The sequence below is a fragment of the Zalophus californianus genome, chromosome 9 (genome assembly GCF_009762305.2).
Source record: "Zalophus californianus isolate mZalCal1 chromosome 9, mZalCal1.pri.v2, whole genome shotgun sequence".
In the NCBI taxonomy this organism is placed as follows: Eukaryota; Metazoa; Chordata; class Mammalia; order Carnivora; family Otariidae; genus Zalophus; species Zalophus californianus.
Genome location: NC_045603.1, coordinates 63,190,474 through 63,215,264, shown reverse-complemented (window position 1 = coordinate 63,215,264; position 24,791 = coordinate 63,190,474). Strand labels below are relative to the sequence as shown.

At 36.4% G+C, this 24,791-nt stretch overlaps 1 protein-coding gene across 9 annotated transcripts in view; it reads left to right on the top strand.

Moving 5' to 3' along the window:
• LARP4 (La ribonucleoprotein 4) overlaps positions 1-24,791 on the top strand; it is a 160,156-nt gene that overhangs the window by 93,274 nt on the left and 42,091 nt on the right. For 6 of the 9 annotated variants that reach the window (XM_027592771.2, XM_027592770.2, XM_027592772.2 and 3 more), the window contains 3 exons: positions 19,065-19,212; positions 19,792-19,944; positions 22,191-22,266. In XM_027592771.2, the coding sequence (XP_027448572.1) occupies positions 19,065-19,212; positions 19,792-19,944; positions 22,191-22,266 (377 nt within the window). Of the gene's footprint in view, positions 1-7,088; positions 7,138-19,064; positions 19,213-19,791; positions 19,945-22,190; positions 22,267-24,791 lie in introns of all 9 variants that reach the window. The other 3 variants (XM_027592774.2, XM_027592769.2, XM_027592777.2) reach the window with 2 other exon arrangements.

Genomic DNA, 24,791 nt, shown 5'->3' with positions numbered 1-24,791 from the left:
TGCTCAGCCGGAAGCCTGCTTCTCCCTCTTCCACTCCCCCTGTCTTGCTGTCTCTCTCTCTGTCAAATAAATTAAAAAAATCTAAATAAAAAATTAAAAAAAAAAAACATTCTGAGAAGAGATCTATAGATTAGTTAGACTGCTAAAGCGGTCCATGGCACAAGAGAGGTTAAGAACCACTGCTGTAAACCAAGTTGATTGTGAATCATCTTTGGTAGGACTTCTCTAATAGGGAATCTGGGCCCTTTGCAGTTGTGTTCAAAATCTTTTTCTTGTGTGCATTTTTCTGGAAAGACCCCAGCTTTTAGTTTATAACTGGAATCAGTGGGATAGATAATAGTAATGATAATGATACTATAATAATTGTGATATACACATATATTGTACTTACCTGTGCATGAGGCCTATTAAGTGTTTTTGCATGTGAACATATATATACATCTACCCAGTCCTACCTACGAGGTAGACGAGGTAGGTAGAATTATTATCTCCAGTTTAGAGATAAACTACGCCACAGAATTTAAGAAACTTGCCCAAGATTATACAGCTAGTGAATATTGAAGCTGGAATTAGAACTCTGCTGTCTAGCTATACTGCAATAGAAATCTACAGGCAGACAGGGAATCCTGTTTTAAGTAATACTTAGAGGTAACTTTGGGGCGCCTGGGTGGCTCAGTTGGTTAAGCAACTGCCTTTGGCTCAGGTGATGATCCTGGAGTCCTGGGATTGAGTCCCACATCGGGCTCCCTGCTCAGCGGGGAGTCTGCTTCTCCCTCTGACCCTCCCCCCTCATGTGCTCTCTCTCTCTCTCATTCTCTCTCTCAAATAAATAAATAAACTACTTAGAGGTAACTTTTTTTTAACTTAGTCTTGCCGACAAAGGGCTATATTGATTTTAGTAGTTTATTGGTTTTTTTTCTCACTCTGTTCTGAAGGAAACATATACAATGTCTGGCTCTCTGAGAAGAGGTAAAAATGTTTGGATAATTCACAGAATTTTCAGACATGTACCGACATAAATTCCCTTAAAACACATTCTGTAAGTTCAAAACAGCATCATGCTACCTTCTATCAAATTACTTAAATGACAGGTTACACCTTTTTTTAATGATTTTTATGGTTGCTAACATTTTTGTTTTTCAGATCATTTCCCCCCCCCCCCCAATATTTTTAGCGGTTACGTCTGCTTTAGTTGTTTGGCCATGTTTTAATTGGGTTTCTGTCTCAATTTGAGTTTTTCCCTGAAAATGAATACTTATAACCACTTATTTAGGTAATAATGACTTTTATGCACTCTAGGATGCTTTAATAACTCTTAGATAACTTTTAAAATTCTTATTTAAAAATACAGATAACATAAAATTTAATGATCTTAAACATTTTTAAGTGTATAGTTCAGGGTTATTAAGTATTTTTACATTGTTGTGCAACATCACCACTATCCACATCCAGAACTCTTTATCTTGCAAAACTGAAACTATGCATTAAACAATAACTGCCCATTCCCTTCTTCCCCCAGCTCTTACATAATTTTTAAAATAATTTATTTGACTTCTAAAGTTTTCTGCTTTTTTTAGGTAATAACATTTCAAATTTTGGATTAGCCTTAGAATCTGAAATCATTTATATTATGGTAATCATAACATTGTGCCTTTCACCCCAAATATAGTACTGGTTTTTCCCTTTAAATAATTTATTTGTAAAATGTTAATAGATGTCACTAAGTGAAAATGATTTTTTAAAAAAAATGATTTAGAGGGACGCCTGGGTGGCTCATTTGGTTAAGCGGCTGCCTTCGGCCCAGGTCATGATCCCAAGGTCCTAGGATCTAGTCCCACATCGGGTTCCTTGCTCAGGAGGGAGCCTGTTTATTCTCTCTCCCTCTGCTTGTGCTCTCTCTGTCAAATAAATAAAATCTTTAAAAAATAAGAAAATAAAAAATGACTTAGAAGAAGAAAGTGCCTGGGACACCTGGGTGGCTCAGTCGTTAAGCCTCTGCCTTCGGCTCAGGTCATGATGGGATCGAGCCCCACATCAGGCTCCCTGCTCGGCGGGAAGCCTGGCTTCTCCCTCTCCCCTTGTTTGTGTTCCCTCTCTCGCTGCCTTTCTGTCAAATAAATAAATAAAATCTTTAAAAAAAAAAGTGCCTAAACAAATTGTGAAATGATTGCCAAGAGAAATTATAAATAAGTGAATAGTGGTTTCTGAACAATTTGATTCTGGAATATTTATTGGAGGTAGATGCAGAATTTAAAAATGAATAAGAATATTTTCAAGTAGAAATATTTTCAGATACAATGGATTGAGAATGAAGTAGGAATTATCTTTGAAATGTGAAAAGTAGAATAAAATGCTTAGAAATGAACATAAAGCTGTAAAAGTACCTTTTGGTGCTTCAAATTACAGTGAACTGGTTTACAGTTTTCTGAAAAACCAGAAGCTAGGAATATTGATGTTTAACTGTTTTGTATCAATTTGGGTTTGGGCTATCAGGCAGCTCCGTATTACTTCCCAGGTAATGGAAATGATCCTTGATAGTAGTCATGAACATTTCAAATCTGTAATTTTGATTTTCTACCTAGGAGTTTTTTTTTTTTTTAAGATTTTATTTATTTGACAGAGACACAGTGAGAGAGGGAACACAAGCAGGGGGAGTGGGAGAGAGGGAGAAGCAGGCTTCCCACTGAGCAGGGAGCCTGATGCGGGGCTCGATCCCAGGACCCTGAGATCATGACCTGAGCTGAAGGCAGACGCTTAACGGCTGAGCCACCCAGGCGCCCACTACCTAGGAGCTTAAGAAAAGATTTTGACCCTGTAGTTGAAATGGGGTCTGAGTCTATATTGCAGAGGAGCAGAAAGCAGAGGAAGTTGAGAAACTATAATACAGCTATCATTGTGAAGTCATTAAAAAGATTTTTAACCTCTTTGAAGATCCTTAAGTGAAAATGGAAAATGACTCTTTAGCTCTGATGGTATTCATAGCATTTTCTTTTATTTTTTCTATATTCTGTATTTTGCTTAAATTTTGTTTTCTTTAATGTTTAGTTCTTGAGGAAGGTTTCCAGTCTTGAAAACATTATAAACTTTTGCATTATGCACTGTGATTTTCTGTAAGGATTTTGGAATCCTGGGTTCAAATGTTAGTTGTATGACTTTAGACAAGTGACAGCTTTTTGGAACATCAAGTTCCTATCTGTAATTTGGGAATAATAATTTCTTCTGACAAAGTTAGTTTGTGTTCTTGATGTTTATGCTGTTTATGATGTTTATGTATTAAGCCTTGTAACACAGTCTAGAGAAGAGCTTAACCGACAACTATCATTTGATCATCATGGCAACTCTATTGTGTAAATTGTCCAGTATATAAATAGTAGCCTTCCAAAATGACTGTAATTTGTGCCTGATTTGTTGAACAATTTTGGAAAATTTATTAAAACTACATCATAATGGCACTGGTAATTGCAAAAGCTGTGAGATAGCACTGATTTAAGAGATATATACCTTTAAAAAAGAGAGAGAGAGAAGTGTACCTTTTTGAGTTCTAATCTGAGCCTTGTTACTAATTTACCCTGATTCTGGGTAAGCCAAACGGGGTAATTACCTTATCTTAAATTTTTTATAGCTTAAGAGTATACTTTTAATTGGGCAAGTAAAACTTATAAAACAAGAGAGAAGATTTTAATATGTTAAAATACAGACTCATTTATATGCAAGATTTAAAGGAATACAAATGATAAAATGCAAATAGATGATTTCCTCTTTTACGAAGAAAATTTTTCCTAATGTGCAACTATAGGTAAATGTAAGAAAAAGAAACTTTTGAATATCACTCATGTGTCTTCTCTTGTCTGTTTCTTGTAATAGAGCCAAACTTTTGAGCCAAACTTTGGTTCAGAAAATATCTGTATTTATAAATGACTGACTCTAAACCAAAGACAGCGGAGTTTGTTTGTTTGTTTGTTTGTTTTTCTTTTTTTCAGAGGAGTACTTTAGATGAATATTGCTAGGGGTAGAATATGAAGTGTAGACTTAAAGCCAGACTCCAAGGATGAGGAGTTAAGTTTTGTTTGGTTTATGTATTATTGAGGGACGAGAAAAGCATTTTGTATTTCAAAACAGAAAGTCAGGAGTAAGCCAGGGTTTGTGTTGTACATAGGTGGCCAGTACTTCATACCATTAGATATTGCAAACTACGAAATAGGTTAGTGTGATCATACGTCCCATTTTGTCCCAGATAGTTATAGTGTACACCTATTTTCTGGAACAGATGTCCCATCTTGTTTCATGCTCAAAAATGTCCTGATTTGTATAACTTTTAATTTTTCAGAAGAGACTGTATGCTTATTGGCAGTATTTTTCCGCATATCACTAACAGTGCACATAAGTTGGTGCTAAAATATTTGTTGAATTAGCTATTAGAAATTAAATTTCTGGAATTTACAAAAATTTGCAGTTAAGCAAGGTAAGAGAAATATAGGATTATTCTAGCCTTTTGAGTTAGGTAAAGGGAAAAAATGGGGCAGTGATTGAGTAATAATGATAAGATACATTTATATACAGGGTTGCACAAAAGAGTGGTTAAGGGGCGCCTGGGTGGCTCAGTTGTTTCAGCGGTTGCCTTTGGTTTGGCTCGGGTCATGATCCTGGAGTCCTGGGATCGAGTCCCGCATTCGGGCTCCCTGCTCAGCAGGGAGTCTGCTTCTCCCTCTAACCCAACCCCCTCTCATGCTCTCTCTCTATCTCATTCTCTCTCTCTCTCTCAAATAAAATAAATATAATAAATAAAATATTTAAAAAAAAAAAAAGTGGTTAAGAACTGGGGGCAGGCTCAGCCCCTTTCTATTTGTATGACCTTGAGCAAGTTGTTTAACATCTGCTTCTCAGTTTTATGTATAAATTGAGGATAATACTAATAACATATGAGGATAAAATTAATTTGTCTCACATAAGATTGTTAAGATAGTTAACGTAAAGTGCTTTGAATAGTATCTGGTGCATAATACTACATGTGAGCTGCTGCTTTCATATACACTTAGGAAAGATAAGTCTCATCTTAGTTTTCTGGTCCTTTTTATTTAAAAATAAGAGTTTGCTGGGGCGCCTGGGTGGCTCAGTCATTAAGCGTCTGCCTTTGGCTCAGATCATGATCCCAGGGTCCTGGGATCGAGCCCCGCATTGGGCTCCCCGCTCTGTGGGAAGCCAGCTTCTCCCATTCCCCCTGCTTGTGTTCCCTCTCTCGCCGTGTCTCTCTCTGTCAAATAAATAAATAAAATCATTAAAAAAAATAACAGTTTGCTGACTTGACTATACACATTTCTGAAAAGGATTATTTTCATATTTAATATTGATTTGAAGTTGGAATTTTTTAAAATTTCATTTGTATAATTAGCCATTGGCTTTATCAGATGACAGTTTGGAGTAAAATGACTCAGTATGTTGAGGACTATTTAAATTACTTGAATGCTAAATATCAATATAGAGTTCTTAATTTTAATAAGAGGGTTCATGAATATCCTATAGAACTTTCTAGGGAGAAGTCTGTAGTTCTGATTATATTTTCAGATAATCCTTGATGCCTCCCCCCCAAAAGCTAAGCCATTAATCTATGGAAGCCTATTTTGTTTTGTTTTTTTGTTTTTAAACAGTCAACAGATGCCATCTAACTAAGGTATAGTGGGAATTTGGGGATGTAAGTCTTTCCTTCTGATACCAGAGGATCAGCAGTAATAGCTTTATTGATGAATAAACTTCAGATTTTCTTCCACAGTGGAGAGTAAGTGAATCCTGATTCTTGACTACTTGAAGAGTTTGGGAGAAATGACCTCGGGTGGTCCAGTTACCTTGCTATTCAGTGTGAGCCATAGACCAGCAGCAAACTTAGTTACCCAGGGGCTTCTTAGAATACTCTTAGCCTCTGTCCCTGAACTGCTGAATCAGAATCTGCTTTTTAGCAAGATCCCTAGATGATTCTTTTTTTTTTCTTCCGACGCACAGTAAAGTTTGAGAAACACTCATATAGCATTTGTTCATCCACTGATTCATTTAAATGTTATTTGTTGGCCTCCTGTGTGCTAGTCACTGTTCAGGGTGCTTAGAGAGCAGTAAACCATACATAAGGTCATTGCCATTGTGGAGCTTGCTGACAAAATAATTCAGATAAAGATAAGTGCTTGTGATAGAGGGTAATTTTATTGCATAAACTGCTATGAATATTATCTTTTTTATTTAATTAAAAATTAGCTATGGCCCTAGGATAGAAAAATACCTTGGCCCTGAGATAGAAATCAGTGCAGAGCTGAATTGACTTCTGCTCTGAGGACCCTAGTTATCTGGTGGCATACCCTGTTTTTTCTGGATTATTAACCACTCTAGGCAGAACTGAGCCAGGGACCATTTGCCTTGGTGAGGGGATTTGTAATATTCCTTAAATGGTATGTAACTGGTTATCTTTTTTTTTTTTTTTTAATAACTGGTTGTCTTAAAACTTTTCTCTAAGGTAACTGTAGTGTATGGTTAAGAACCACTGTAAAAATGTATTGGCAGACTCCCAACTGCCTAGATTCAGATCCTGCCTCTGCCTTATTAGCTTTGCAATATTGGGCACATTACCTTCGGGTAAAGTAACTTTTTAAATTTTTTTTTAAGATTTTATTTTTAAGTAATCTCTACACCCATTGTGGGGCTGGAACTCCACAATCCCAAGATCAAGAGGCACACACTCCACCAGTAACATTTTTCGTATCTGCAAAATGTGGATGATAGTAGTATTTAACTGAAGTTGTTATGAAGGTGAATTAAGTGTTCCATAAATGTTAGTTGTTGTTCTCTGTCAGAATGGGTGAGAAATTCCCAGTTTAATTTTCATTTTTGTTTTCATGAAATACCCCTAGGCATCTTATAGTAGAACCCTGGAGTTTTATCCTAGATGAAATGACAGGTGTTTGTTTTGTGTCTTTTTTTTTTTTTTTTAATATAAGTACTTGTCATTTGGTGTTCCTCTCAATATTGGAGATGTAAAAATTAAACCTGGATGATTGATTTGCCATGAGGCAAATAACTTTAATTAATTTATACACTTTGTTTTTCAGCATTTGTAGGGTTAAGTGGCTTGGGATTTCTGTTTCTGATAGTAAATAGGTAAGTAAAACAAATGGTTAGATGTGACCAAAGAGATAGTTTCACCATATTCATGATGACTTTTTCCTGACTTGGTTCTTTTACCTTAAAACTGCTGTCTTTTGTGACCAGAGGGTATCATTTTGCCAGGAACTTGATATCTCTCTTCCTTTCATTTAGATCACTCCCCACATAGGAACTGGCATAAAATGGACGAATAATGAAGACTGCTTTTGGCTTATTTGGTGATGACATATATTGCCTATATATAGAGGTGGTGATTGATCTGTTTTATGGACTGACAATTTGGATATTTTTGTGGTGGTTTTGGCAGATAGTTTCAGAGTGCACTTGGACAGTTTACATCCTTTAACAGGTGTTTTATGTAACTGTGTAGCCTTGGGCTTACTTCTAGTTCTGTGGAAGAGATAAGGATTTTGATGGAATTCATTATTATAATCCTAAACAAAATTAATCGAACATGGTTATTGAGAATTTAAATGAGAAAAATAAGCCTTTGTTGTAGTTAAACTGTCTTGTCAGATTCATTATTGTGTCATTTTAAAGACTATTTATCATAGAAAAACACAACTTTTTTGTTGGATGTTTTGGTTTCCAATTTTTCTTTATGTGGAGTAATTCGATACAGGACACTCTTGTATAAAGCTTTTAGGTTAAAATTTACTGCAGTAGGTCAAAGAGTGAACATTTTAAAAGTTTTTCATACCAACATGTCAATATTGACAGATTGCTTTCAAAAGTGTTTAGGACAGTATTGTTGCCCAGTTTACTGCATCTTTGTCATCAGCCGGCATTCTAATTTATAAAAGTTCACCATATAGGTTAAAATGAAACAATTGATCTTTTTTGCATTTCTTCAGTGACTAGTGTGATTGAATGTTTTTCCATGTTTATTAACTGTGAATTGGCTTTTTGTTTGTGCTTTTCTTATCTTTGAAGGCAATAGTCTTATATCACTTGCCTGGAATGATTTTCCCAGTTGATGTGTCTCTTAATTTGGATCTTAAATGTTTCATTATATATTTACTGATTGTGAAAACAATTGATGTTAATTATATGAAAATACAGAAAAGTACAAAAATGAAAATAAAAAATGCTCAGAGATAACCAGTCATAACACTGATTTTGTCTCTCCAGTCTCTTCTGTGCCTTGTGCATTATTTCACAAATTCAAAATTTCTATATTAAGGTAGCATCTTGCTTTTTTCTCAAGTTTCAATGAACGCTTTCAATGCTTCTACAATATGTTCCCCCATTTATAAAAATTTTATTTTGGAATAATTACGGATTCACAAGTTGCCAAAAAAACACAGGGTGGTGTCATGTACTTTTATGCCCAGTTTCCCCCAGTAGTAACACCTTGCCATAACTATAGTATGGGGTATAAAACTAGCAGATTGATATTGGTGCAATCCACAGAACTTACTCAGATTTCACCAGTTTTATATACAATCTGATTTTAAGGCTCTGAGATATTCTTTATATGGCTGGACTATAGTTACTGAACAAATCCTGTGGTCGGTGCCTTAGTCCGCACAGACTGGGTAGCTTGTAAACTCAGAAATTTAATTCTGGGAAGTCCAGGATCGTGGAGTCAGCAGATTTGTACTTGGTAAGGGCTTTCTGGTTCATAGTGCCTTTTTGCCAATGTCTTCACATGGTGGAAAGGGCTAGGGTCTGGGATCTCTTTTAGAAGAGCACTGACCCGGGGTTCCTGGGTGGCTCAGATGGTTAAGCGTCTGCCTTTGGCTCGGGTCCCAGGGTCCTGGGATCGAGCCCCACATCAGGCTCCTGGCTCAGCAGGGAGCCTGCTTCTCCCCCTGCCTCTCCCCCTGCTCGTGCTCTCTCTCTATCTCTGTGTCTTGAATGAATAAATAAAATCTTAAAAAAAAAAAAAGCACTGATCCATTCATGAGGGCTTTGGTCTTCTGACTTAGCACTTCCCCAAAGCCCTACCTTCCAAGTCCATCACATTGGGCATTAGGATTTCAACAGATGAATTTGGGGGGCACACAGACATTTAGACTGTAGATAGCAATTAGATGATCCTAATTTTTCACTGTTATGAAATCAGTGTGGTGAACATCCTTGTACTTACATAGTTTTGCATATCTCTTTTGAGTAGATTTCACAAGTACATTTCTAGATAAAGAGTTTATTTTTTCTGTTTTTTGATTGAAGTATTATTAACATACAGTGTTCTTTTAGTTTCAGGTGTATGATATGATGTAGCGATTCTAACATTGCTTAGTGCTTATCACATTAAATGTACTCTTAGTCCCCTTTATTTCACCTATCCTCCCACCTACCTCCCCTCTGGTAACTACTAGTTCTCTGTATTTAAGAATCTGGTTTTTTGTCTGTTTGATTGTTTTGTTTCTTCAGTTCCACATATAAGTGAAATTATATGGTATTTGTCTTTCTCTGTCTGGCTTATTTCACTTAACAATTCTCTAGATCCATCATGTTGTCACAGATGGCAAGATCTTACTCTTTTTTATGGCCGAGTAATATTTCGTTGTGTATATATATCACATCTTCTTTATACATTTGTTTATGGGTGGACACTTGGGTTGCTTCCATATCTTGGCTATCGCAAGTAATGCTGCAATAAACATAGGAGTACATCTTTCAAATTAGTGTTTTTTCTTTGGGTGGATACCCAGTAGTGGAATTACTGGATCATACGGTAATTCTATTTTTATTTATTTATTTTTTTAAGATTTTATTTATTTGGGAGAGTACGCGCGCTAGCACGTGTGCACGAGCTGGGGGAGGGGCAGAGGCAGAAGCAGACTCCCTGCTGAGATGTGCAGTAATCCCAGGGAACAGGACCTGAGCCAAAGGCAGACACTTGACTGAGCCACCCAGGCACCCCTGGTAATTCTGTTTTTAAAAGAATGCATCTTTTTTTTTTTTTAAGATTTTATTTATTTATTCATGAGAGACAGAGGAGGAGAGAGAGAGAGAGAGAGAAGCAGAGGGAGAAGCAGGCTCCCAAGGAGCAGGGAGCCCGATGTGGGACTTGATCCCAGGACCCTGGGATCATGACCTGAGCCGAAGGCAGACGCTTAACCATCTGAGGCACCCAGGCGCCCAAAAGAATGCATCTTTTTAAGGCTATTGATAAACATTGTTAACTCTTAGAAAAATTGTATGAATTACAGCAGTGAACTGATAGCTTTCTTTTATACTTGTCAAAATGACATTAAGTAGTTCAATAGGTAAAAATGATATTTAGTAGTTAACTATTCCTGCTTGTTCTTTGTACATTTTCCCTCTTTGGTAAATATCTTAGTAATTTATAGCTCTGTTGTTAATAAGGTTGGTGTTGTAACCTTTTAGACCTTTTCTGTTTTTACGTACTTATGTGTATATCTGTACAGTGATTTTATGTTTGTTAACATAAATGATAAAGTGCTTGTTTTGCAACTTGATTTTTTTCACTGTTAGTATATATAGGCCTATCCTTTTTTTTCCCCTTAACTTTTATAGTATTCCTGTTACAAAGTATACTACATTTTATTTAACCATTTCCTATAGAGATTTATATTTGTTTTTAGCCTTTCACTTAAGGAATCAGTGCTGCAGTATACATCCTTATATGTGTGTTTTTGTGTACATTAGTGGCTTTTAAAGTGTATGTTCTTAACTAGTCTGGTGAAAAATGCAAATATTCCCAGCAGTAGTACTGCTTGTCTATATGCTATAGACTTTACACTTTGATTATTCTTGATACCATTAGCAAGGGACACATCAGATTTATGGATAGTATGCTGCTGAAAGGTATCTAATTAATTATTTTGATTTATTATTAAATACTTAATGAAATAGGGTATCCCCTTTTCCTTGGGCAAGCTTGGTAGTCTTGGAGTAAGAAATACCAATGGGCTGGGTCAAAGGGGAACATCCACTAGCAATACTTGGGAGCACTGATCCTGACTTCAGACATTGTGGAAAGGCATCAGGCTGTCACAAATTTTCTATATCTTTACTTCAGTGGTAGAGGCAGTGGTGATTTGGGGGCTCTTGTCTGACTCCTGGCTGACTCCCCAAGTTTGCAGAAATGGGCTCTTGTCCTTCAGTTATTGAGCTGATTTTTTTCTATCCTCACATGCTTAAGGTATGGACTTCACATGGGCAAACCATTAGTGCCTCAGAAGGTAGGAAGCTCAGGCATTCCAGGAGGTGGGTGGAAAGCACATAACAGCCATTGTGCCAACACAGTCCTGCCAAGCACTTAGTTCTCAGTAAAAGAAGGACAAGCTTTCTTTCTCAATATCACAAATTAATTTTGCTGTGTGGTAGGATAACACCTGAGCTTACCAGGAATTTCTTGGCACTGCCGGAGCAACAGCCCCTTCACTCCTGACTGGCCCCTGATCTCAGTCTCTTCTCGCCCCTGAAGTGAGGTGGGCTCTTTCCCATCACCACCTGCACTGAGACACATTTGGTTTTTATATTCTCTACTGTGTTTAAAATCTAACCCGATTCTTTGGAGCATATTTCTTTGAATTGCATTAAATACATAGGAACATCACTCTTTATATCTTTAGCTATATGGAGATTATAATAATTTGTTTGACTAAATTGGGAAGCCTACCAGAGGTTGAGCTTTGAGTAATTATGTGTGATCTCCAAAGGAGTAACTGATTTCTGACACAAAATATAGCAACATCTAAAATCACTTATAAGACAGTCTGTCATTTTTTATTCCTTGATTTTGTCGTTCTGCTCTCACCTAGGAATGAGGAGTTTGAATATTTTTAAACACTTCTGATTATAAAAATGTAATGAAACATTGAAACTTCACGGTCACAAATTCTGTTCTCATTATTTAATCTAAATGTAGAGAACAGGAAAATAAATATAGAGAACAAACTGATAAGTTAACAAAGATGGGGGGTGGGGGAGGTTGGGTGAAATAGGTGATGGAGATATTTATCATGATGAGCACTGAGAATATAGGATTATTGAATCACTATATACTATATTGTACACCTGAAACTAATACAACACTGTATATTAACTAAACTAGAATGAAAATAAAAACTCAGGGCGCCTGGGTGGCTCAGTTGGTTAAGTGGCTGACTCTTGGTTTCAGCTCAGGTCATGATCTCAGGGTCATGAGATTGAGCCCTGTGTTGGGCTCACACTCACCTTGGATTGTGCTCAAGATTCTCCACCTGCCCCATTCGTGTGCACTTCGCTTGCACACGCTCTCTCTCAAAATCTTTAAAAAATAATAATAAAATTTAAAAATTAAAAATTAAAAAAAAAAGAAATAGTGCATCCCATCAGTAAAAGGTAAATTTTTCATCATAATCCCACAATATTTGGGTAATTATTTATAAATTATATACGATATAATACATTTTGTATCTTAAATATTAACCTTAATCTCTTATAGTGAATATTTGGCATATTTGGAGCCCCCAATTTTTGAGTAGCTTTCTATATTTGCAGAAATGCCCATATTGTGAGTCAGGCCTCTCCAGTGTATGTACTAGTCAAAACTCAAATTCCCAGATGCTCTTGTACCTAGATGGATGCATCTTAAATAACATTAAGAGCCACTAAGTCATACACACCCACAGATCATTTTTGCCTGAAAATACACAATGTAAGGAAATGAGGATTCTATTCATAACTTTTGATTTTGCAGGAAGGAGTGGCAGCTTTAAGTGACGGTTTTTATTTAAACTAGGGGGAAAAAAGCAAACTTTCCCAAAGAAAAGGCAACTTCTCAGTTTTTGCTTTGGGTCTGGATTGGTGTGGCAGAGATCTTCCCTAATAATTCTAACCACAGATGCTCTTCTTGCCAAAGTAGAGTGAGAATTCACACTATGTGTTGTTACAAAAAAAAAAAATGTTGAAAATTAAAGGAATCTGGAATACCAGATTGGTAGTTTTAGTATGCAGTCATCTAGCAGAGGGAAAACAAATCCTCTCCTGAAGAGCTTATTTTAAATATAGTCTTCAGAATTCCCACAAATAAAGTTCCAAGGAAAACGGGATTACAATATAAAATCTTAAAGCCAGTAAGTCATCATGAGCATGGTTTAGCAGAAACAACAGATCACAAAAGCAAACCCTCAAAGATTGCAGATACTGTAATTATCAAATACAGACTATAAAATAAGAATATTTAATATGCTTGAAGGAAGATACTGAAGAGATGATCAAGAAACAAAACGGGGGTGCGTGGGTGGCTCAGTCGTTAAGCGTCTGCCTTCGGCTCAGGTCGTGATCCCAGGGTCCTGGAATTGAGCCCCGCATCGGGCTCTGCTCCGCGGGAAGCCTGCTTCTCCCTCTCCCACTCCCCCTGCTTGTGTTCCCTTTCTTGCTGTGTCTCTCTGTCAAATAAATAAATAAAATCTTTAAAAAAAAAAAACAGGGGTGCCTGGGTGGCTCAGTAGGTTAAGTATCTGACTCTTGATTTCAGCTCAGGTCATGATCTCAAAGTCATGAGATTCAGCCCCACATCAGGCTCCATGTTGGGTGTGGAGCCTGCTTAAGATTCTCTCTCTCCCTCTCTTAAAAAAAAAAAAAAGAAAAGAAACAAAGCACTGGTCAGATAGATTTGATAAAAGAACCAAAAAGAATTTTAAGAAATGAAAATTATTTAAAAAGAACTTCGAAACTTAGTGGACAAATTAAATTCATCTTAGAAACAGATGAAGAGAGAATTGATGAACTGGAAGAAAGAACTTAAGAAATCGCTCGGGATGTAATTTCCTAGACAAATGGAAAACAGGAGAGATTGATACAAAGAGAGGTGGAACATAGTATGAGAAGGTATGAGTATTTTGTTGGCATTCCAGAAGGAAACCATAGAGCAGTTAGTTGATTAAAAGGCAGAGTTTGAAGAGCTTAATGGCTGAGAATTTTACAGAATTGATGTATCAGATTTCAGAGCTCAGTGAATCCCAAGTGGATTAAAGAAGAATTTCACACTTGAACTGGTGATTGGAGAACTGCAAATCACCATTGACAAAATTTAAGGAAAGAGATTAAGAATGACCACAAGAGTGATCAGCAACTTTTGTACAAAACAGAAGGCAGTGGGGATATCTTTAATATGCTGAAAGGGAATATGTGCCTCATAATTCTTTATACAAAAAAAAAGTCTTTATACAAAAAAAAAGTCTTTATACAGCAGAGGTAGAAGGTAAAAATAAAGGCATTTTCAGAGAAGCCACAACTTAAGAATTGACTAAAAAAAATGTGAATGATGTCCTTGCGGAAGAAGGAACATGATTCCAGAAGAAAGGCGTGAAATGTGAAAAAGAATGATGTTCAAAGAAAATCATCAACATTTATATAAATTTAATAAAATATTGACTGGTATAAAACTAAAACAGTATATATTATATATATACAGGCACAAAATACATAAAGTAATCTTTGATAATGTACTACTCAGTGTAATATTCATGCTGTAATTTGAAAAAAAGGTTTAAGTTTTATATTTTTTTATGACTCAGGATTTAAGGTAATATTTCAATGGAATGCTTTATTAGAGAAAAAAAAATCCCTGATCTGAGTATTGCAGCAGATCATGTTCCCCTCTAGCCCATATCCATGCTTATGTATTTTTTTGCAGTTGTAATAATCTGTGAGCTGTAATCATTTGTGGTTAATAGTACATACTTAATTTCTGTATGTCTTTAGTTGGGTATATTATTTCACATACAGGATAATCTGGAAAAGGGAGAGAGTAATATAAGTACTAATTCCCAACCCACAGAATTGCTTAACATACTTGCTTTTGTTATTGTGGTGGTTATGGTTTTTTTCACTTCATTTTGTGAAAGCATTTTCCATTTTGATGTTTTCATATTTCATCAGCCCTACCATGCACGTTGTTGCACATTGTAATTTCTCTGGAAACTGGGATACATACATCAATACAATATTTGATGTCATAGTTTAATAAACAGCAATTTTTTCTTTGATATAGTAGTACCCCTTTAGATTTTATAAAATATGGTGATGTATCTTTATAATTTTGAATGACTATGTCATACTTTACCTAGTGAGTGTCATGATTTCCCTTATTCCTTATTTGTTTGGGTTATTTCCATTTGTTGGCTCTTATAAATAATGCTACTATGTGAGAATATGAGATGCACCATGTTATACAGTCTCTGTTAAAGAATGAGTTTGCAGGCTGCCTGGGTGGTTCAGTCAGTTAAGCATCTACCTTGAGCTCAACTCATGATCCTGGGGTCCTGGAATCAAGCCCCACATTGGGCTCCCTGCTCAGTGGGGTGCCTGTTTCTTCGTCTGCTCCTCCCTCCTACCCTTGCTTGTGCTCTCCCTCTCTCTCTCAAATAAACTTTTTAAAACAATGAGTTTGCAAATTTTATGCTGATGTGGGCATTATTTTTAAGTGCTTTGCTAATCTAATAATTGTTAAGTGGTACTTTATTTTCCTACTTGCATGCATATATGTATTTTTTTCTAGAATTTTATTTTCCTAGTCTTTATGTTTTGGGTTTTTTTTGTTGCAGTTTTATGTTATTCTGTAGTCATCAGTTTATCCTTTGTGATTAGTACCTGTTTCTTCATAGCCAACTTTCTATGAAATAATAGTTTACATTTAACTTTTAATTTCACCTTGTAATTATTTTGATATAATGCATTAGTGTTTGTGTTAGTATTCTTTTGAGACTGAGACAGTTGATTACATTCTGTTCAAAACCAACATATAAAAGGATTTTGGAGTATTATACTGAGTATTAATTGCTTTTCCGTTATTAATATAATTTAGTTCTTGGGGCGCCTGGGTGGCTCAATCGGTTGAGCATCTGCCTTCGGCTCAGGTCATGATCTTGGGGTCCTGGGATCAAGCCTTGTGTGAGCTCCCTGGTCAGCGGGGAGAGGCTGCTTTTCCCTCTCCCTCCCCCCGCTCATGCTCGCTCTCTTTCTCTCTCTCTCTTGCACGCACGCATTCTCTCATAAATCTTTGAAAAAAAATTTTTTTGGGCGCCTGGGTGGCTCAGACAGTTAAGCGTCTGCCTTTGGCTCGGGTCGTGATCCTGGGGTCCTGGGATCGACCCCACATAGGGCTCCCTGCTGAGCAAGGAGCCTTATTGTCCCTCTCCCTCTGCCTGCTGCTCCACCTGCTTGTGCTCTCTCCCTGTCTAATAAAAAAATAAAATCTTTAAAAAAAATAAATAAAAATTAAAAAAATTTTTTTTTGTTCTTACCACAATTTATAGTTGTGAAAAATCGAGAGATAGGAGTTAGGTTTTCCCACAATCATACAATTGTTAATATCAGGGGCACCTGAGTGGCTCAGTCAGTTACACGTCTGCCTTCAGCTCAGGTCATGATCCCAGGGTCCTGGGATCGAGCCCCGCATCGGGCTCCCTGCTCAGTGGGGAGCCTGCTTCTCCCTATCCCTCTGCTGTTCCTTCTGCTTGTGCTCTCTCGCTCTCTCTCTCTTTCTGTCAAATTAATAAATAAAATATTTTTTAAAAATTGTTAATGTCAGAGCTGGGTTTTGAATTCAGGTGTGATTGTAGAGCCTCAACCATTGTATGTTTAGGTAATAATTATTAACTACCTTGAAATAATTCTCTCTTGCTTTATTAAAGCCACATGCTACTCTGCATAACAGTTCTATAAATGAGGGGTATTTCTAGTATTTGCCTCATTTGCTTTATCTTCTTCATGTACAAATCTTACTAAATGAATTTTTTTATTCTTTCATTGAATTTATCAAGATTCAGAAATCTGATTTCTCTTTCTGAAAACTGTAGTCTTTGTTAATTGCCATTTCCTTGGGTAGAGACATAACTGGTATTCTCAGAATTGAGGAAAGTGATGCAGGGTAAGTTTGTAAATACATTTTATTCTATTGAAGTTCTTAATATACAGTTAAATGCTGTTCACTAACAGGAAGGCTAGGCTGTCACAAGCTCTTCACAGTTCTTTCCTGCCATTAAGCTATATACTTAAATTACTAAATCAAAATCAGCTTAGCTCCAGAGGCAAGGTTCTGGGAGGGTATTGCCGTAGTAAAGGCAGAAAGGGGGTATATTATCTGTAGAGAATTTTTAGAACAATAATGAAATTGACTAAAAGGGCTATGCTTGTTATTATCCTATAGCTGACAATTCTAAACAGCGTCAACAGTAAAATACTGCCCACTGCCCCCACCATTTTAAGGCTCAGCCGTTGCTCCCAAGAGATGAATGAACCTTGACATGGAAAGGGACACTGTGGGGGCGCCTGGGTGGCTCAGTCGTTAAGTGTCTGCCTTTGGCTCAGGTCATGATCCCAGGGTCCTGGGATTGATCCTCACATCGGGCTCCCTGCTCACTGGGAAGACTGCTTCTCCCTCTCACACTCTCCCTGCTTGTGTTGCCTCTCTCACGGTCTCTCTCTGTCAAATAAATAAATAAAATCTTTAAAGAAAAAAAAAGGAAAAGGACACTGTGTTTGAGCTTTCTCCTTTTTCCCAGATTATGTTTCAGTTGATAAAAGGAAGCAATCAAAAAATATATGGCAAGTTGTAACAAGGAAACAATGTTTCATTGGTTCATACATGTAAGTCATGTTGGTCCTATTAATTGCACGGTATGGAAACTCAAAACTCATGTAAAATAATGGTTTATTAGATTAAAAGATTGCAGGGGAATTTCGTGGACATAATTAATTGCAGAAGTACAGTCAGGCCTCCCAAAAACCCTCTTCTCAGCAATTCTGCCTGGGAGCTCTGCGGTTCTGCCTACCCAGAGTCCTGCTCTGGTTGCCATCTTTAGTGTTGGTGATACCTTAAAGGCTTTTTTTTTTTTTAAACCACCCCATGAGCCCTCCAGGTAGACAGAATTTCTGACAAATTTAAATGATAAATTCAGTGTGTGCCAGTTATTTTTCATGAAAGCTGAATTCCCAGTATCTGCAGGTCATAAACTTGAATAATTACTTCTTTGCCCTTTGAATCTACCTTCTGGTGCCTGCCATCCAGGGGAGAGGCCTAAGGCTGAGAGGACAGTTAAAAGTAATGTTCTAGACACGGTGTAAACTTTTTGAAAGGTCATTAATGTACTTGAGAAGGATCAAGTCCGGTTGTTTGGTAGAATGAGGTAAAAGAAGTGTATTTGTGCCCTGCTTTCTTCCTCTCCTTTTACCTTTTGAATACTCTTCTCCACTCCCCACACCATGATCTGTTTCTGCTTTTCACCTCTACATGTTTGTGATTAAATGATGTATGCAGAAGATTACTTTAAATGTCAATTAGTTATGTTGTGGACATTAAGAATATACACTTTCAGGACAAATGGAAAAGCACAATCTAATATAAGGCATATTGCTGTTTTGTTGGTTTTTTTTTTAAGATTTTATTTTTAAGTAATCTATACACCTAACATGAGGCTTGAACTCGTGACCCCAAGATCAAGAGTTGCATGCTCTATCTACCAACTGAGTCAGCAAGACACCCCAGATTGCTGTTTTTGACTTGGGAAAAATTTCCAGTGATAGAATCATTCAGACTCAAAGGTCTGTCACAGCATAGATGGCAATAAAAATATTCCCTGGAAAATCATTCTAGATAACTCAATTTGCTGTAAATACACAAAAAAATAATGCCAAACATCAGTGAATAGTTTGAATACATTTTATGACATTTGCAAGTATATTGGGGTAAAGCAGCATTTCTGTGTTAATTGTTTATAGAAATGTGTTTCTTATTGTATAGGTAGCTAAATTTTATACATGTACATTTCAAGTCTATCTCCTTAAAAAGGTTTTCAAGATGAGCCCAAAACTTTAAAATATTATTTAATATTTGTTATTAAATTACTTAATATTTTGGGGTTTTCTTCATGTTTAAAATAAAAGTCTGTTATCTAAATTTGTAATTTTAATGCACTGACTTTTAAAATTTACAAATAGATCGTTTGGTTATTTAGCAGGTAACATCTAAAGGAACTGGTTTAAATCCTAATGCCAAAGTATGGCAAGAAATTCCTCCTGGAAATACTGAAGCCACTCAAGTAACTCATGGAACTGAAAGCTCTTGGCATGAAACAGCAGCCACATCAGGGTCTCATCCTGAGGGTATGTCCTAAATACTTCATCAGTACAAATCATATTTTGGTTAAACATATGGCCAAATTCATTTATAGAACTTTGGGGTATATCTTTTGATTATTTGATTAAATACATTTATAAATGTTTAACATGTAGTTTGTACACAGTTCTTTTAGTATGAATGGATTGTCACTAATTTCAAATAGTAGCTGTATCTCTGGGTCTAGCATCATTGGCAGTGCTGTTTACTCACTGTTTGACTTTGGGTAAATGACCTAACTTCTCTGTGCTTGTTTCTTTCATCTGTAAAACAATAATAATTACTTTTGGCATAGGATTTTCTGAGAATCAAGTGAATAAAGAAGCTGCACATAGGTAGTACATAGATAGTGCTATATGAGTTTAAACTATTGATAATCATTTTAGCTTGTCCATAATGGTAAACTTACCTTCCTCAGGAAGAGAACTCTTATTACAACCATGTGGACATTATTCCAATTGGTAGAATTCCTTAAAATCTTATTATAGAAGACCTAGTGCCCAGAGTTCCTAAAGATAGGATTTAAAGAATTCCTGTTTACTTTCAGTATGTTTTCTTTAATACAGGTAATACAGAGCTTTCAGATGATATGTGTAAGGAATATGAAGTAATGTATTCATCTTGTGAAACCACCAGAAATACTATAGGCATTGAAGAATCAACCGATGGAATGATTTTAGGGCCAGAAGATCTGAGTTACCACATATATGATGTTTCTGGTAAACTTTATGCTTTTATTGGTAAAACGAGCATATTGTACACTAATGTTTCTCCCCTTACATTCTATCATTGTTCTAATAAACCTTTGGCATTGATCAATCTGTTTTCTTATTTGAAAAGAACTGTATGTTAATGAAATGCTATGTTTTTATAAATACTGTTTTCAGGTGGACAAACATGAAACTTGTGATTTAAAAAGAATGTTTAAAGATCCTATTAAAAGAGAGTATGAAATTAAATATAAAAAAAGTAGTCAATATAGTTAAAAGAGACCTAAATTATAATTTTTCAGAGAGCCCAAATTTCTTGGTCTTTTAGTTGGGATCAATGCAAGTTCTGTCGATTTCCCTTTTTTTTTGTTAGTGTGAAATGCATTTATAAATGTGAAGTTGCAGGGATTAATTTTGAGAAAATGGCTGTATTAAAAATATGGTTCTACTACAGTTCAACTTGTGAAATATTTTTTTTCACATTTATTTCAGTAGCATCAGTTAGTAGTTGGCTTGGATTTAAAATGGATGAGATTTAAAAGAAACTAAAAATGGACCAAAGACCCCAACCACCTAACTTAATTTTTCTGATTTAAAGGATCTCTTTGGAAAATAAATGTAATAGGGAATACTCTTTTCTGTTGCTGCTTAGTTCTGTTCTGTGACTTTCAGTCAAGATACATAAACCTTTGTCCTCAATTTCCTTATTTATTATAAATATTTGGACTAGATTTCTAAGTTTTGTCAGCTTGTAAGTTGATTTCTGAAGTGGCATGGGTGATATTTCCATATAATAATTTAAGGTGGCAGGTTCTTCTCCCTATTATGGTCATAATATACCTAACCACTGGGTACTTTAAACACAGAGTTGGTTTTAGTAATGTAGCAACCACTTGGAATTTTAATAAGTTTCCTGTAATGACATTGAAAAGTTAAATGAAGTTATTGTTCATTTTTAGGTAGCACATTTGGGTGGTTGGATTTTGTATTAGAATGATTGCATATACATAGAAATAGAACGCTTCTTACATTCATTTTTAATGAAGTTAATATCTGCTATCACTTTGAATCTTGAGTACTCAGACAAGGTAGTGTTAAAATCATGCACAAAATTTATTTATCTTTATATACGTTCTGTCGTCTGTATTTAAAGGAAATTAGCCTACTTAATCACTAATGCTTTTTTTAAGAAGAGGACAAATTTCATGCTTTGAGTCTGTAATGTTTTGTGTAAGATTCTAATAAAAGGGTGATGGTTTTCCAGGCTTGAGTTCCGAAAAAAAGTCTCGTGTTTTGGGTTTAAATAATTGAAGGCATAGAGGGTTGTTAGAGTTGATTTGATCCTTTGGATGTTTGAGTGTTTTAAATATTCCTAGGAAGATAAAGAGCTCTATAATCAAGGAATGAAAAGAAAACAGTATTAAGAGATAACAGTTGAAGAAGTATGACTAACATCAGATTTAGTACCAATTATAAAGATATATATAATCCCAATTTGTTTAGTTCCTTCAAATTTAGATTAACTATTACTTTTGTTCTTTGAGCTTTCATTAAAGGAATAAGTAGTTATCACAATTTTTTTTTTTATTTTATAAATAAAGAGAGACACAGCGAGAGAGACACAGCGAGAGAAGGAACACAAGCAGGGGGAGTGGGAGAGGAAGAAGCAGACTTCCCTCAGAGCAGGGAGCCCGATGCGGGGCTTGATCCCAGAACCCTGGGATCATGACCTGAGCCGAAGGCAGACACTTAACGACTGAGCCACCCAGGCACCCCAGTAGTTATCACAATTTTAAAGATTTTAGGGTAGTGTTTTACATAGGGTAGCCAGGTACCTTTAGTATTAATGGTGCTTTGTTCATTACTTGATAAAGTAATTTCAAACTGGGCACCTGGGTGGCTCAGATGGTTAAGTGTCTGCCTTCAGCTCAGGTCATGATCCCAGGGTTCTGGGATCGAGTCCTGCATTGGGCTCCCTGCTCAGTGGGGAGCCTGCTTCTTCCTCTGCCTCTCTATCTCTCACGGATAAATAAAATCTTTAAAAAAAATTTTTTTAAACTGTCTGAACTCTAAAGAAAGAATAGATAGTTTGAAATTAGACTTTGTTAGAATTCAGTTGAACTCTAAAAATAATAGTTTTGTTGTGAATTTTAATTTGTGCATACTTTGTGATGTATTCTGAGTACAACTATATGTAATGTTTACTACCTCTGGTAATTTGGTATTAACTTTTTCCCTCTGTTTTCTACCTTCAGGGGAAAGCAATTCAGCAATTTCTACAGAAGACCTAAAAGAATGTCTGAAGAAACAATTGGAATTCTGTTTCTCCAGGTATGTTATTCATATTTTTTTATTGAGATTTCTCATTTTTTGAATTGTTTGGTTAGTAGATGTGAAATACCTGTGAAATAGAGTGGAAGAATGGTGGTTTTAATTTCCTTCAGTGAACTAAATTTAAAGATGTAGCCTCTAATTGGATATGCAAAGGATCTAGTTTTAGTAGAAAGATAATGAAATACTGGATTGGATATTGGATACTTTTCCTATAAACATATTCAAGTTTAGGGTTCTCAAAACAGTGGTTATCTCTTAATATATCTTTTTAGTAGCTAGCTTGTGTAAGCTTTGATCATGGAGTTATAGGCATAGAATTTATGTTACTAGTGTCTTCTATTAAATAAGGAGTTCTTTCAGGCAAATGTTTCAAGATGTCTTTTTTTTTTTTTAAGGTTTTATTTATTTGTCAGAGAGAGAGCACGTGCACAAGCAGGGGGAGTGGCAGGTAGAGGGAGAAGCAACGCCCTGCTGAGCAGGGAGCCTGATGCAGGACTCAGTCCCAGGACCCTGGGATCATGACCTGAGCTGAAGGCAGATGCTTAACTGATTGAGCCACCCAGGTGTCCCTTTTTTTTTTTTTAAGATTTTATTTAATTTATTTATTTTAGGGAGAGAGTACATGCGTGGGGCAAGGGGAAGGACAGAGGCGGAGGGAGGAAATCTCAAGCCAACTCTGTGCTGAGCACAAGCCTGACATGGGCCTCAATCTCCCAACTCAGATTATGACCTGAGCTAAAACTAGGAGTCAGACACTTAACCAGCTGAGGCACCCAGGTGCCTCTCAAGATGTCTTGTTTACAGATAACAATTATGTAGGTACATTTATAGTTTAGATGTCATAAAACTTCACTATTGTAAAACTGCCCCTTCCAAAATAAACAGAAGTTTGGATATGCATGCAAAGGTAATGCCTTCTATTTTTCTTATACGTGGTGAGAGGTAGGACCAGTAAACTGATTTTTCAAGCTAGAAACCTGGATTTTATTAGACTTCTTTATTTCTTTTTTATTTTATTTTATTTTTTTTAAAGATTTTATTTATTTATTTGACAGATACACAGCGAGAGAGGGAACGCAAGTGGGATGGGTGGGAGAGGGAGAAGCAGGCCTCCTGCCGAGCAGGAAGCCCGATGCGGGGCTCGATCCCTGGACCCCGGAACCATGACCTGAGCCCGAAGGCAGACACTTAACAACTGAGCCACCCAGATGCCCCTCTTTTTTTCTTTTTTTAATTTATTTACCTTTTAAGTAAGGTCCATGCCTAGCATAGGACTTGAACTCATGACCCTGAAATCAGGAATCATGTATTCTACTGACTGAGCCAACCAGGTGCCCCTAGACGTCTTTATTACTTTACACATAATATATTCTTGACTCAGGTTTAATTGATTCTTTATCCTAAATAGTTCCTCCTTTTTTCCCTCCTTTTTATTCTTTGCCTTTATAGTCTAGTACAGGATAAAATGATAAAAGCAGGACTTTCTGTCTGTCTTTAGTCATTTGTTCCTGCAATACAATTCATTTTCTGTAATATATTTGTAATAGTTATTTAAAAATCTTTGCCTACTAACTGGATCATTTGTGTGTCTGCTTATATTTGAGTTTTTTTCTCTCGGCTCTCTCATAATTTCCTGCCTTTTTTGAATGTCTTACAAATTTTGATTATATGCTGGACATTACATGTAAAAGCACCTAGGAGCTGCAAGTGATAAGATCTTTCCCTCTAGACAAGATTTAAACTTTCTTCTGGTGGGCAGAAGCAGATTGATTGCTTCAGTCCAGTCAGGAATTGAGCTGGGTTAGGACTGAGCAGCCACTTTAATTAGACTCAGTCTACCTCTGATTTATCTCTGTTCCTTAGGCGTGACCTTTTCAGTCTTGATTTGGAAGTTGTCTGTTTTCTGTTACTTCAGTTCTGAAACACCAAGGGAGATTTAGTCCTTTTCTTGAGAGGTTTGAGATTAGCTCTTTAGTCTCTTACCCTGTAAGCTTCAAAATCTGGCAAATGTCTTGTGGGGGACACCTGTCTTGTGTTTGATGAGAGTTTCTTCCTTCCACTGGAACTTCAACAAAACCACAGAGATGTTACTCTGCCTTTTTAGCCTGGCTCCCAGTATCCCACCTTCCTCCTTAGAACTCAGGAAATGTTATTTGGGGGGAAATCTGCTGTATGTTAGGAGCTCCTTTAGTTTCCAATTCACAGTGCCAGTCCTGTGCAGTTGCCTAAAACTCTGCTGGTTTCCCCCTGGTCCCATATCTATGGACCCCCTCAGGAAAGAAAGATCATCTTTCTGGAATTCCATTTTGTTCTTGTAGCTTCTTTCCTTCATCTCCAGAACGTGATTTTTGTAATTTAGCCACGCTTTTTTAGTTGTTGGAATAGGAGCACTGGTTTGTCATGATCTACCACATCCTACTCAGAACTCTGATACAGTTTAAACAAACTCTGTGATTGATGCTTGTGGCTCAGCGAAATTGTTATTAGCACATATAAGGTATTAATCATGAATAGTCAAATCA